The 15,488-nt window shown below is 52.8% G+C and overlaps 1 protein-coding gene across 1 annotated transcript in view; it reads right to left on the bottom strand.

Moving 5' to 3' along the window:
* CEP164 (centrosomal protein 164kDa) overlaps window positions 1-15,488 on the bottom strand; it is a 76,511-nt gene that overhangs the window by 35,835 nt on the left and 25,188 nt on the right. Inside the window, exons 5-9 of the mRNA XM_014539275.1 lie at window positions 12,653-12,857; window positions 9,363-10,991; window positions 6,642-6,797; window positions 6,121-6,252; window positions 4,939-5,016 (exon numbers count right to left, since the gene is read on the bottom strand). Coding sequence (XP_014394761.1) covers window positions 4,939-5,016; window positions 6,121-6,252; window positions 6,642-6,797; window positions 9,363-10,991; window positions 12,653-12,857 — 2,200 coding nt within the window. The remainder of the gene's footprint in view (window positions 1-4,938; window positions 5,017-6,120; window positions 6,253-6,641; window positions 6,798-9,362; window positions 10,992-12,652; window positions 12,858-15,488) is intronic.

Consider the following 15,488-nt stretch of genomic DNA (forward strand, 5'->3'; position numbering starts at 1 on the left):
ACAGCATCACATCCTCCATCCCTGGGGCAGGTGTCCTGAGATGAGCCTTCCCCATCCTCTATACAGGTACCTTGCATCTGCATGGGGAGGGGTGTGGGAGAGTTCCTCTATAACAACTACTGCATTATAATTGCTGGTTTCCTTGTCTGTTTCCGCCACCAGATCAGCCCCGTTATTCTCACTGCCTGGCACACAAGAGAAAATGCTTGACTGAATTTTTAAAAATAAACTGTGAAAACTCCACAGCCATCTGCTGAACTGTGGCTAAGACAGCCTCAACCAGAACACGCCCTCTCCCAGCCCAGGTGAGGGGAGGAAGGCGGAGGCCGGGAGGTCAGGAACTGCAGAAACAAGTAAGGAGGGAGGTGGGTGTCCTGCGATGGGAGCACCCACTCTACAAAGGGAGACCAGCTCCTTACCTTACATGGCTGTGAGGGATTAGACTACATTTCTTATTCTGCTCATTAAATGAAAAGCAGCTGAATAGATGTCAGCCACTAATACTCAAGATGATGGAGAAACCAGTAGCCTATCCAACACCGGAGGACACCAGGTCCACATGAGAAACATGGCTGGACCACAAGGCTGCTGCCCAGCCAGGCCTTTCTGAAGCTTCCATTTTCAAAAGAAGATTTTCCCACAGTGGGGCTTATCCTCCTCTGTCTGCCTAAACATTACCATATTAAAACGTGGCTAACATTAAAGTAAGTGAGCTGGCACACTCTGCATCCATGGCGACCGCACGGGACTGCCAGAGGCGCAGTGCAGGGAAGGACAGCGGCAGGAGACACATTCCTCACAGACCACCCGCAGATGGATGGGTGAGATGAGTGTGTACAAAGCCTGTCAGACAACACGCTCCTCTCCTTTCCCTGGGCCTGCTCCTCCTCACACCACAGCCCAAGGCCTGAGGCCCTACCCAGGCTCCCTCCGGCCCATGCGTCTCCTGGGTCGGTGTTCTAAGGGGCACACGGGGGTGGGGAGGGCAGGGATTGCACCCCCAGGCACAGCTTTGCTCTCAGCTCATCTGTGGTCAGACTCTCTCGGGGCCCAGCCCCAGGGACTTGGGTATCTCAAGGCAAATTTCTGTGGCTTTTTCAAAAAAGACCTTGCATCTACATGGGGAGGGGCTGCGGGAGAGTACCTGTAAGAACCATTTCACATTTAACACACACCCCAAAACCACGAGCGCCCCAGAGCATGAAGGCAGATCCTGCCAGGCACACAGCCCAGGAGAGAGGGCCTGGAGGACGGGGTGCTGAGCACGGTGTCCACGGCTACATCCTGTTCCGGGGAGAGCCCCCCCGTCAATCATCAGTGCAATCTATTTTCCGCATCTCGTTCCCACCCTTCTCTGCACTTCTCCCTGGTGCTGTTAGCACCTTCCAGTCGCACTGACATCATCCATTATTCCAAAGCCCAGCTCCCTCCGCTCCTGGGATCAGCAGACGGCTTCTCACCAGCAACACGAGGCCAGCTCGCCACCCTCCTGCCCCCCTCTCCCTCACACCATTTCCAGTGTCTGTTTCTCGAGCCTCTCCCTTCTAAGGCTGTCACAGCCTGGAAATGGGTTTAAGGTGAAGGCAGGCGAGGAGGGGGAAGGAGAGAGTCATTCTTGCCACCCTACTGCCCTCTCCTGGAATCCAGAGCAAGTGACAGTCAACAACGAGCCAGGGCAGACCTGAAGGAGGGCGGCCTGAGACACCCTAGCGTGAAGAGGTGGCACCTCGGAGAGCTATGGTAGATTCTAGAAACTTGGACAACAGCTGTTTTCAGAGGGCGTGGTCCACGCAGAGGCAGCTTTGTCAACTTCTTCAACGCGCCCTTTCCCCACTCATCCCCACCACTGCCCTGCCCACCAGGAAACGCCTCGGTCCTGCCTGCCTGCTGTTAGAGCACAGGAATCCAACACTCCCCATGGCAAACATGACCATATCTACTGAGACACTGGAGACAAGGGTGGAAAGTGTTCAACACCTCCCACTCCAGACACTGCCCCCACCACACGGCTGCCTGTTCATATTAAAGAGGTTAGACGGAATACGATTAAAAGCGTCCACTCACTCAAAACAGCGTATCATCATCAGAAGGAAAGCTCTTGGAAATCCAGGACGTGTCAAAGAAAATCCAACACCCCCCCCTTTTTTAACACTTGTAAAGTAAAAATGATAAAGCGAAACTTAACTAGCTCAAAGTCAAAGTTCATGACGATGGACTCACTTTGGGATCTTCAATCCACCTGCTGACAGCAGAGACCAAGCGTCCCCTCTCCCAGGCCATGGGACAGCCACAGGAAGAAAGCACAGCACAGCCTGCCAGGACCCCCTGCCCCACGTAGCCCGCTCATTCCCTCACCTCTCCATTCCTTCCGTTGTTCAGCAAAACCTGCCCGTGCCCTTCCTGTGGTCCAGGCAGGGGGCAGGCCCTGACACACAGACGAGCGTAGGGTGGACTCTCCACTCTCAATCTGCTCCGTCTCGTGGAGACCATCCTTTCTCCCAAAGCCACCCCCTTCCGACTCACATCCTCCTCCCGGGCTCAGACCCTGAGCTGCTGATTCCACCGTCATTACAAGGTCTTGATGGTCAACAAGAGGAACAAAGTTGTCATTTGGGGAAGCAAACAGACTGAAGGCTTGGGATTTAATGCAAGCAGACCAGGCCCCATTTGGAAGGAAGAGTTTCAACACAGACACAGATCAGGTTGATGAAAAAAACGAGACACTCAGAGAAAATGTCACATTTGGAAGAAAGTGCCAAAGTCACAATCCAAACGCATCTGATTATGCAGAGCTAACAACATGGACCGTTCTAGAGCAGCGGTCGCCAACTGGTGGTCCGCAGACCACTGGTGGTCCATGAGGTCCGAAAGGTTGGCGACCACTGTTCTAGAGAAAGCCTAACTGTAAGAGTGCCTGCTATGGCTCAAGCAGGATCACCTGTAAAGACCCACCCGTGACTCAGGGCCTGTCAGCCAACACCGCAACCTCCACCGGCCCGAAGCATCAGCCCTGGCTCTGAGGGCGGCCGAGGACCAAGACGTAAGAGTCAGAAATAACAGGGCCGTGGTAAGGGAGAAGGACATAATATTAAGAGGTCGTAAGAAAACAAATTTAAATCTGCGGCACAAGCACTGTTGTTTAGCTGTCAGTTTTGTGGTCATTCTAACGAAATGCGATGACCTGTTTCATTTTAAAGCGTTTAAAAAATTTAGAAGAATTTGGCATGTTAGACTTGGGGAAGCGTAACTAAGCTTGCAATCAGTAACTAAATGTTTGGGGAAATCTGAGTGGCTGACCTCATGATTTACTAGTTGTGTGAATACTTTGGGAATATATTGAGAGAAATGCTAATTGTTAAAAATGAATGCACACCAAAATGCATAGAGTATCTTGTTCCTTTTCAAGTACAAAAGTGCATTGGAATTTTGGGGTATTACAACAATATGGTAAGTTTGGGGTTTTGTTTGTTTGTTTTTATAAGGAACATCCTGGTGGCAGTGAAGGCCAGACCAGGGAGAGAGATGAGAGCAATAGGACTGTTGGGGGCGGGATTTCCAGAAACTATTCCCAACCATATTCTGCATTTCCCAGGCCTTGTGCTCAAGATGTTTGCCTGTCTAACATATCCTCACATCCTCCCCGTTCCAACACTCACCCACTTCTGAAGACCCAGGCCAACTGTCCTCTCTTCCACCAAGTTCTCCCGACCTCTAGACCAGTAATTCCTTCCCTCAGGACTCCTGCAAGCCTGTGCCAAGTTCATGTACATGCTGCCCTGCTCAGAGCTTCCTACATCCTCATTTCCTCACCACTGACTGATCACTTACTGAACGCCAAGAACCTAATCCTTTCTCTCTCTCCACTGCAAACTCCTTGAGGCCAGCCCGACCCAGACCTTAGTAACACCTGTATCTCCACAGGGCCTCGCACAGTGGCCTGTTACCCAGCCAGCATCCACCAGTGTGCGGAAGCTGGGTGAGGTCACACCTGTTCATAGGGGCCTGCTACCCAGTCAGCATCCACCAGTGTGCAGAAGTTGGGTGAGGTCACACCTGTGCACAGTGGCCTGTAACACCAGCCAGCATGCCACCAGTGTGCAGAAGCTGGGTGAGGTCACACCTGTGCACAGTGGCCTGTAACACCAGCCAGCATGCCACCAGTGTGCGGAAGCTGGGTGATGTCACACCTGTGCACAATGGCACATACAGACCAGCATCCCACCAGTGTGCAGAAGCTGGGTGAGTCACACCTGTTTGAAACCTCTGATGGCTGCCAACGCCTGCCATTCAATCCAAACTTCGGAGCTGGCACACGGTCCTCCGCAGTCCAGCCCAGCCCACCCACAGCGCTGTCTCAGTCCTCTCCCACATACGTCCTGTATCCTCTCTTACTCAAACGCACCCCACACCCCTGCCCCTGCTGTGCAGTGCCCTGCACCTGGACTTCTCCCACCACTCACCCTGCTTGTCTAGCCCTGCTTATTGTTCTCGACTCACCTCAGAGGTCAGTTTCTCAGTAGCTCTCCTGGTCCATCCAAATGGATGAGACTGCCACGCTCCCTCCCAGGCCTCCGTTACTTCCTGGCGGTCTCACTGCATTCTACTCTGCACTCCGGCCCTTTAGGTCTCTCTTTTATGAGACTATAAGCTCTTGGAGGGCAGGAATCACATCTAATTTAGGCATTTTATGACCTACACACCTAGCAAAGTACCTTATTTTGTAGAAACGTGCAATAAATGGTGGTTATTTGGTAAATGAATAAATAGATGAATTCCTTTCCCCTCTTGTGCTTCCCCAAGCCCCAGAAATCCTATCTGGACAGGAGGGGGACAAACGGTTCTCTTTCCTAATACACACTCCACGGGAGAAAGGCGCGCGCCGCGAGGAGGGACACGCCAGGCTAAACCACAGCTGCCGCGGGGGCCTTAGGACCTTACCTCATACTCGAAGTTGCCCCCCAGGACCCCAATGTCCAGGTGCAGGTTCTTAAGAAGCTCACTTGAGCTGCGGACACTCTGAAACAAAAACGATTATGAGTGGTTGGCTGGAGGAAACTGGACAGCTCAAGTGAGGGTCGGGGCTCTCTGTGGGTTACATGTTCTCACTCAGACCTAAGAAGTACACAGACCAGGCCAGGAGGGAAGCTGTGGGCCGCAACATCATTTGTACTTATTTTCAAAGTCATGCAGAGGTTAGCAAAAGGTGATGATCACCCAAGTGTTCGTCAACAGATGAATGGATACACAAAATGGAGTCTATTCCTACAAGGAGGATAATTCAGCCATAAAGAGGAACGAAGTTCTAACACATGCTTCAGTGTGGAGGAACCGTAGGAGCACTATGCCACACAAAAGAAGCCATCCATTAAAGGACAACGCTGTATGATTACACTTACAGGAAACGTACAGAATAGGCAAAGTCAGGGACAGGAAGGAGATGAGAGGCTGCCAGGGGCCGGGAGAGGCAAGGATGGGGAGTTATCGCTCAGGGCACAGAGTGTCTGTTTGGGATTATGGACAAGGTCTGGAAATGGACAGTGGTGACAACTGCACAACACTGTAAAAGTAATTAAGGCCGTGCTCGCTTCGGCAGCACATATACTAAAATTGGAACGATACAGAGAAGATTAGCATGGCCCCTGCGCAAGGATGACACACAAATTCGTGAAGCGTTCCATATTTTTCACTCATTTATGGATAATTAAGACCATTATACACTGATGAACAAAAATAGATACAGAAGCAGAGCAACATCGAACAGACTGTCAAACTACAGCGGGAAGGCTAGGGAGGGTTGGGGGTGGGTAAGAGATCAACCGAAGGACTTGAATGCATGCATACGAGCATAACCAATGGACACAAGACACTGGGGGGCATGGGAGGCTAGGGGAGGGTCAAGGGGAGAAAAAAAAAGGAGACATATATAATACTCTTTATAATACTTTAAGCAATAAAACAATTTTTAAAAAAGTAATTAAGGCCACCTAATTGTATACTTAAATTAGTTAAAATGGTAACTTTCATGTTATATATATTTTACCACAACAAAAACTTTTCCAAAAAAAAAAAAAAAAAGAACCAAGGGCCCGTCCTCGGGCCAGGAGGAGAATGCGTCATTACCTGGTTATCACTCTCCGCCTCCTCCTCGCTGGTCTCCTCCCCTAAAGCCAAGAGGCCGAGAGCATTCTTGTCCTCATGGATGGAGCCCAAGAGACCTTGCATATGAGCAGAAGTCCTGAGACCCTGCAAAGGCTCCAAAATAGAGAAAGAAAGTCAAGGGGCTCACGAGGAAGACCTTCAGGTGACCTTCAGAATGCTCTCCCCGCTCTTTCGGTTTACATTTCTTCCATGGGAGCCGGCCACATCCACAAAGCTGACCCTGGTACCTGCGGTGCACACTGACCCCTCCTTCCCGGCGGCCACAGCCCTGGCTGCAGGACTGCAGACACTAGGGCGTGGGGCCGTGCCAGGGAGAGCCCACTTTCAGCAGCACACAGGTGTGACGCGCCTTCCCAACTGGACTATGAGCTTTGAGGACTCGGCCCCTGCCCTCTGTTTCTCATCTGTGGCCACATAATTCCTAGCATGGTACAAGGAGGCCCACAGTCACTCAATACACTTAACATATGAAAAGCACTTACCAGCGTGAGTTCTCCAGGCTGATGAGACTCCACGGAGCTCCCCAAGCTCACACTGTGAGAGGCACGAAGAGCAGAGAGCGGAGCATCCACGAGGCCTCGTAAGGGAGCCAGGCCCCCAAGGGGAACGTGGACTGGGGCTAGTGAGGAGCCCAGGGCCTGGTCAACAGAAAACATCTTGTTATAAACCTAAGAAGCCAGGTGGCTCTGCGAGGTGCAGACAGATACAAAAATGGAACATCTACATCCTGCCACTCAAATTCAAACCACCTCCATCCAGGGGCTGCTCATGAAACACAGCCTCCAGAATCACCGCCCTACCAGCCTGAGAAACCACAGCTGGTGCCCCGACCGCATGCCCCTGCCACTGGCGGAGGCTGCAGGGCTGTGTCCTTCCAGGAGCCACAGGAAGGGCAGGGAGGGGAGCAGAGCCGGGAGCTCATCTACCAGGATGAGAAGTCTCTACAGATCAAGTGTAAACTGACGAATGGGGAAAAGGCAGTGCAAGCACATTGCTTACACATATGAAGTCAACACAGAAGCGAGCAGGTGCTCGGCGAGGGGCACCCCGAGAACTGCTGTCTTCTGTCAGATGCCTTTGGTGCTATCTGACTGTGTAATAGGGGCATGTCTGCCCTTAAATATTAACTCCGAACAATAAACGTGAGCAACAGAAGAGGGGCTCCCTTGCCCCGCTGCACTGAGGAGGAAAGCGGCTGATGGAGGCCTTCCAGAAGCCTGCTCCTCCCTGCTCTCCGACAGCTCCACGCCAGCAAGGGCGGGAGAGCCAGGCCAGCACCCAGAGCCTGAGACCTGGGCTACCCCCACACTCCTGGTCCTCAGTTTACCCCTCGGAAAGACAGAGATGTGTGTCCTATCACTGCAAGTCTGTGGAGAAGTTCAAATGAGGTCATGAATGCGAAGAGCATAGGCAGGTGGTCCAGGGCGACCCCACGCTATGGAATCAGTATTATTGTAGGGACTCACACCACACTAGTCTGGCCTTAGAAGCAGAGGCAAGGGTAGCATCTGGGAACAAATTTACAAAGAGCTCTCTAAAATCACTTCACAAACTTAAAATGTATAAAACAACCAAAAATCCATTTCTCTCCCACCCCACTGGGACTGGAGAGAGAAAGGGAACCGGAGAGGGTGAGAGTTAGAACACGCAGACGGCCCACTCCTCACCCACAGCCTGGGCCGAGCGGCCGACCCCAGGCGGGCTCTGCCTGCACAGCGCCCCCTCCTGCAGGGGAAGGGCATCGATGTCCACCTGACAGGTGACACGGGAGCCCCTCCCAGCGCTTTGCAGATTCCCAATCACCTGGCCCAGAGTGGGGTGTCCGTCAGGCGGGAAAAGAGGTGATGCTGGTAACACTGGCCAGCACTACCCAAGCACCAGGCACCGAGCTAGCGCCCTCCATGTCACATCTCCCTGACCTCTGGCCACTGCCTAAGGCCACCGTCTTCCCCACAGGAGCCAAAATAGACTGGTGAGGCCCAAAGTCACAGAGCCAGCAGGGGGGCAGAGATGGGCTGGAAGCCAGGGCTCTCCCTAAGCCAGCATTTTCCTTTGCCTCCTGGTTGGGGCAGAAGAGGGGCCCAGGCAAGCTTCTCGGAGGTGAAATGGGAGCGAACCAAACCCGTCCCCCCAACTCCCCCCTCCTAACCCGCCCATGTAGCAGCAAGCACAATACTTCCCACACTGCATTTATGGGAAATTACAGCCTCCTAACGTGGCTAATGTGCTAATGTGCTGGGGGCTTGAGGGAGGGAGACAGGCATGCTGAGGGCTTTGCTCTCCGGGCCTTTACCAAACCCGTGGTTAGCGGGGAAATTATACATCCCTGGCCCTAGCCGGTCATCTTCTAGAGATGGCCATTAACTCTGGCGATGGCTGCACGTGGTGCTGTCCCTCAGAGCAGATGCACTCGCTGCCATTGCGCTAACTAGAACCTACAGGCTGACCTCAGCCCAGTGGGTATCTATGGCGCACAGTGGTCACTAGGGCAGATGGAGAGTAGTGCACGCCAGCCATTAGGAGCCCGAGGGACACCAGGGAAAGCCATAGCGGGCAAGAGAACAGCCAGGGAGATTCAAATGGACCCCATGGTCTCTGATCCAACTTGACTTCTTCTAAGTGAAGAATATGGTGTGACTCGTTAAAGGGATAAAGGGTCAAAATGACAGGGAAAGCCCTCTCCCACTTTGGTCCATCCCAGTAGGGGAGGAAGTGAAGGCAAACAGGGCCTGCACAGCTTGGCGCGGGTTCACATGGTCGCTGGGAACCCTGGGAAGCCAGGAGCAGAAGCAGCTTCCTGGCTGGCAGAGCCTGGGCCTCCGCCCGTGACATGACCCTCAAGCTCTGTGTGATCCTGAGGAGGGACGGATCCAGAGCTGGGCAGGGTCTGATTAGGAGGACCTCTCTCTCCAATCAGATCCTGGGGAGGTACCTAACCGGCAGGAGTGCTACTGCTCACCCTCAAAACTCATCACCTCCCCAGCATGGGAGGCCTCAGGAAGCCCAGGTGCCTTCCACCCTCTCCTGCCGGTGATGGGGTGGAAGAGACGGGAAATCCCTGTCACCCCCCAGGTGGCCACCCTGAGCATGGAGGGACCAATCGTTACCAAGGGAGGGCACACGGCAGGTAAGAGACCTGCTGGCCGCACAACCTGCCCCGTCGCCGCGGCGCCGCGGCCCGGAGGCCACGCGGAGAAGCCTACCTGGTGGAGAAGCTGCATCTGGCCTGGCTCTACAGCGAGCCTTTCGTTGGTGCTCAGCTCGACTAGCGCCTGCCTGAGAGGGCTGCTGCTTGGCGGGAAACAGGCTTGCGGAGCGGCCTCCTGCCCAGCCGGGGCCAGGGCCAGGGCCCCCTCCTGAGGATGCTCCAGCTGCTCTGGTCCCCAAGCCAGAAACCTGGAGTCTCTCTCCAGGGCTCCAATGGCCTCGTGCTCCCCCACACTAGACAGCCTGGAAGACTCGGCTGCCATGCAGCAGACCACGCTGGCGAGGTCTTTGCACGGCCTTTCCTGCATGCTCTCGGGCAGCCCCAGGCCCTCCAGCCGCCGGGAGATCTTGGCCATCTGCAGGATGTGCTGGTAGAACCTCTGGTCCTCAGAATAGTCTTCGCTCTCTGACTGCTCCTCAGCAGAGCTCTGCAGGCGGGGCAACTGGGGCACCAGGAAGGGGCCGGAGGGCAGCCCTCTGGGTCCAGGGCCTGACTGACCCCCACCCCGCCCGGACCCCTGAGAGCTCTGCAGGTCCCACGGGAAGTTATTCACTTCGCCCATGACCTCAGAGCCAAGGGGAGAAGCCAGGCCACTGCCGCCGCTGCTCTCTAAGTCAGGCTCACACTCACTGGGCCTCCTGTCTTCTTCGGGGGGCTCTGGACACGCTAGGGGCTGTCTCCTCTCACTGGCACTCCCTGAAGGGGCACTCTGGGCTGGCTCTGATGCCGGAGTGTCAGGTGGTATTCGGAAGAGCCCCAGGCATGGATCTCCCGCTGAGGTCCCGAGATCCTCAGGGTCAGTGGGCGCTGCTTCCTTGCAGCTCCCGGGGCTGTCCTTGTCGACAAGCCTGGAGACCTGTCCCATCCACAGTCCTGGGGGCTCTCGCCTCCTCCTTCCCCAGCCCACACCCGCCCCTTCCCCAGAAACACCCTGCCAGCGCAGGCCTTCAGCAGGGCCACTGTCCAACAAGAGCAGCTGGCACTGCCTGCCGGGCAGCATCTGGTCCGAAGAACAAGGGGAGAGCGAGGGGTGCCTCTCAGGGGACGCGGAGGGAACGGGGCTCTGGCCTTTGTCCCCCGCAGGGCCAGTGCTGTGCTGCACCCCTGTCAGCTGTGGGCCCTTGCTGGTTTCAGAGAGGGTAGAGTGCACGGAGGCCTGGCTCCTGCTTTCTAACACCTCCTGCCCGTTCTGGAGGGGCCCGCTGTCCTCGGAGCCCAGAGCGCTGAGTTTGGTCCTCATTTCCAGCTCTTCTATCTCAGGGTCTGAAAACCCCAGGTAGATTTTCTCAGCCAGCTTCTGGGGTTTCTCCAGACCCTGCTGATCACGTAATTCTGTCCTGCACTGGGCTGGGGCCCTGCCTAAGATCTTCTCCACGTCGGCAAAGAGCTGGTGGGTTCGGGAAGCGTGGCCTCTGGAGAGTGGCTGCAGCTTGCTGGGCGGGGTGCCCAGGAGGGCCCAGGGGGTGTCCCCCAGCATGCATGGACTCTTCCCTCTCTGAAAGAAGCCCTCATTTCTAGCCTGCGTGTCCTGGTCTAGATCCAGATCAGCAAGCCCAGGTGGGAGAGAGGACGGGCCGCGGAGAGAGGAGGAGGAAGGCAGAAGTCCCTGCTCGGGCGGTGTGTCCTAGATGGATATATAAACATGCAGAGGACACTAAGACAGAGCACTCTGGGGTCACCCCTGCCACCTCAGCCCGTGGCAAGCCCTTAGCAGAGACCCACGTCCACGTAAAGTAAAACGAAGCGCAAAGAGGGAAGGGAGCTCAGAGCTCCCTGGGCTTTGTTTTCGGGCCCCGTTTCCTTTTCATAGAGAGGAGGCTAGACTAGGTCCATGGCTTACGAACCCTGCAGGCCGGTCCCACGTGGCACCCTGAGGCGCTACAGGGACGTGCGATGAGGAGGGGGCATCCCCAAGACCCACAGCCCGGGTGCCACCGCAGGCACCACGTCCTCTCTGCCGTGGACTCCGGAGGAACTGACCCGAGACAGCCTCCACCACTAACAAAGCCTGAAAATCGCCAGCCAGACCAGCCTAAGGTACCATCACGCTCTCAGCCCTGCGGCTGCTTAACTCTAGGAAACCCACCAACCTCCTCCAGGCCTGTCGGCATGAGCTAGGAAGGGAGAGGCGAAGGGAACCTGCTGGGAGCCGCGCCCTGAAGCCTCGTCTTCTACCGAAGGCAGAGCTGGTGCCGCCAAGAGAGGGCCTGGCAGTGAGAGTGCCGGGGCAGGAAGACATCCTAGAAGAGCCATCAACCTGCAGGCACTCACAGGCAACTCCACCCGGCAGGTCTCAGAACCGTGCGCAGTGACAGGAATGATACAGGGTCAGTTCGTGAGCAACCACCAATGCCAGACTGGCCTTGGGAAGGACGGCAGGTGGGAAGCCTTCCCGGGAGGAGGCGCTGGTGGGAATGAAGACTATAAACAAAAGGGCAAGTCAATGGACTTGACAAGGTTGGTAGGCCCAGTGTTCCTGCCCACCACCCACGCTCCCCGCAGCCTGCCGCCTGCCCACGCCTGAGTGAAGGGACGGAGGCAGCTTCCCTGCCCTGCCACAGCCACAGCCACGGCCACAGCCGCAGCCACGGCCATGGCCACAGCCGCTGGGAAAGCCCGGCCTCCTCAGAACAGCTCCCACTCAGCTTCTCTGCCTATAAAATGAGGCGATGATGCTACCTTCTAAAGGCAGACATACTGAAGGGACAAATAAAGCAAAAATGGAAAAAGCACCTTCAAATCTGAGCACAACAGCCACTGGAGACCACGGATATCCCACTGCAGTCACATTTCAGTTACTCGTCCCTAACCTAGGACCCTGGCAGCACAGCCCCCGGAAGTGGAGAAAGCCCTACAGCTTTTCTCAGGGACCTGGCAGGCACTGGTGCTCTGACAGCTCAATGCGGTTCATCTGACGTCCAGGATCCCACCACTGAGACACACACGGGCTCACCCAGGCCCCCTGGCCTCTGCCAGCTGCTCCCTGTGCCCCTCTCCAGGGGCAGATGGCATCACTTCTCTCAGTATTCCTGCAAACCACCCTCCTCAGCCGGGCACTCTGCCGCCAATCCTCCTCTGTAATATGTGCTTCCCAAGGGGGAAAAAGGAATTGTTTAAAAACAGTGAAAGAAAAAGTGCCAGAAGACTGGCACACTCCGGAGGATGTACCATCGAGAAATGACTATCAATCGTTATTCTTCACCTCCCAGCTGCACACACCTAGCGGTTCCCCGTATCACCTCAGTGGCAGCCCTGGCCCCTCTGAGCTGGCGTCCACTGGCTCACCATGGCGCTTTTTGGGGTCTCTTTGTCCTTCTTGTCTTTCTTTTCCTTTTTCTTCTTCTTGTCTTTCTTCTTAACGGCCCCAGAAGATGACAGCTTCCCTCGTTCCTGGATCACCAAGTTCCGATAGTGCCCATCGCATGGATGGTCCCACGTGGACTGCCCATTGGCAAAGTTAAAATAGTAAATATCACCTGTGATGTCCTGGCTGGGGATGAGCAGAGGCCAGCAGTTAGTCCCTACTCAAGTCCAAAGCTATTTAGGGAAAAAAGTAGGAGAAAAATGATGAGGCAGAGGAGGAGGAATTGGGGGGAAGGGAAAGGAGAGAGCAGACAGAAGGAGAGAGGAAAACAGGAAAAGGTAACACAAGGCTGGAGGGTAGCATTTAGCTAAGAAGGAAGGAGTTAACTTAGATAGGAACTCAGGATGGGATGCCTACATGGAGCTGTAAAATCATTGGGGCTCCTGGGAATTCATGCTAGACTGGTGTAGGAATAAACTCGGTTTGAGATAGTTAAGTACAAATACTATGGTATACTGGCGGTAAAATCTAGGATAGACCTTGCTTAACATTTTTATAAGTGGTCAGAGGAAGAGAGATACATTGGGAAAGCTCTGGTTTTATAAAAGCCTCCAAACGCATAAGAGGTGACAGTCCAAGCTAGTGGGATCAGCAACAGAGGAAATAATGCAGAAGGTGGGTTTCAAGAATTTGAACTACACCATGGACAAGTCCAAAATGCTGCAGCCATTTACCCTGCCCACCGTTATCAATCACCCAGTCAGACAAGTAACAGGAAAAACAGCATTCACAACAGCAATATAAAAGATGTAATGTCCGGGGGTACATCCCAGTGCAAAGGCTTTTAAAGCTTTCCTGAAAAGCCCGGAAAAGGAGGAAAATGAGAGAGAGAGACTCCATGTTCCTGAATAAACAGATTCAAGTCTGTAAACAAGCCAATAATCCTCTAATCCATGTGATCCCAGTGGAACCCCTATCTGGCTCCTTATGAAACCTGACAACTCAATCTCTATTCAAATAAGATAGAAAATACACAGCAGTAAAGAGGGGAAACATCAGGGGTACTTAGTATCAGGGTTATGTATAAAAAGAAGCTATACAAATGGCCACATGGAAAGATGCTCAACATCACTCAGCATTAGAGAAGCGAAAGTTAAAACAACAATAAAATACCCCTCCACACCCATTAGCATGACTAGTATCAAAAAAGCAGAAAATAACAAGTATTGACAAGGATGCGGAGAAACTGAAACCCTTGTGCTCTGTTCGTGAGAAGGTAAATGGTGCAGCCACTGTGGAGAACAATATGGCAGGTCCTCAAAAATTGAAAATAGAGCTCGGCCAGCGTGGCTCAGTGGTTGAGCATCAACCTATGAACCATGAAGTCATGGTTCAATTCCCAGTCAGGGCACGTGCCCGGGTTGTGGGCTCGATCCCCGGTGTGGAGTGTGTAAGAGGCAGCTAGTCAATGATTCTCTCATTGTTGATGTTTCTCTCTCTCTTCCTCTCCCTTCCTCTCTGAAATCAATTAAAAAAAATTTTTTTAATTGAAAATAGAATTACTATATGACCCAACAATTCAACCTCTGGGTATATACCCAAAAGAATGGAATGCAGGATTCAAACAGACATTTGTATATAGGCCCTGGGAACTTACTTGGGTTTTAATGCCGATGTTCACAGCAGCATTACTCATAACAGCTGCAGGTGGAAACAACCCAAATATCCACTGACAAACAAATGGGTAAACAAGATGCTGTACACACACACAGAGGATATTATTCAGTCTTTAAAAGGAACTAAATTCTGAAGAATGCTCCCACATGGATGAGCCCTGCAGGATCTACGCTAAGTAAAATAAGCCAGTCACAAAAGGACACGCGTTGCATGAACCTACTTATGTGACGTACCTAGAATAGACAAGGTCATAGAGACAGAAAGTAGACCAGAGGTAACCAGGAGCTGGAGAGTTTCAGTTTAGGAAGATAAAAGTCCTGGAGATGGGTGGTGGTGATGGTCGCACAATACTGTGAATTACTTAATGACACCGACCTGTATATCCAAAAATGGTTAAAGCAATAAATTTTGCTATTTAAAAATATTCTGTAACTTACAACTGTAGGACCTCGAGTACAACTGCACAGAAGTGATGACAATGGACATTTCTGCCTTGTTCTTCAGTGCACAAGAAAGCATAAAGACAATTAACAGACAAGAAGCTAAGAGAAAATAAATAAATAAATAAAATACAAAAAGAAAAAAAATAATAATAAAGTAATAACAATAAAAAAGAAGCTAGGAGAAACAGTAGTATAAAATTAATGCCCCAGAGAATCAAAGACCTCCTCCTGCTTAACAAAAATAAAGAGATAAACTACACAATAGACAAAAAAGGCAAAGGATATAAACAAGCAAATCACAAAAGACAAACCTTGGCCAACTGACGGCCAACTCAACTCTATGAACAACTTGGGAAATACAAATTGAAACAATCAGATATAATTCCTTGCCTTCAGACTGACAATTTTTTGGATAGATAATTTTTTATAATATTTTCAAATGAACAATCATAAGTGCTATTGGTGGGATTAAAAAATAATTTAATTAATTTAATTATAATTAAACTAGAGGCCCGGTGCACAAAAATTTGTGCACTCGGGGAGGAGAGGGGGTCCCTCAGCCCGGCCTGTGCCCTCTCGCAGTCTGGGACCACTTGGGAGATAATGACCTGCTGGCTTAGGCCCACTTCCGGGTGGCAGAGGGCAGGCCCAATCCCTAGGTGCAGCCCCTGGTCAGGCTCAGAGCAGGGCCGATTGG

This window comes from Myotis brandtii, unplaced genomic scaffold (assembly GCF_000412655.1).
Source record: "Myotis brandtii unplaced genomic scaffold, ASM41265v1 scaffold105, whole genome shotgun sequence".
Lineage (NCBI taxonomy): Eukaryota > Metazoa > Chordata > Mammalia > Chiroptera > Vespertilionidae > Myotis > Myotis brandtii.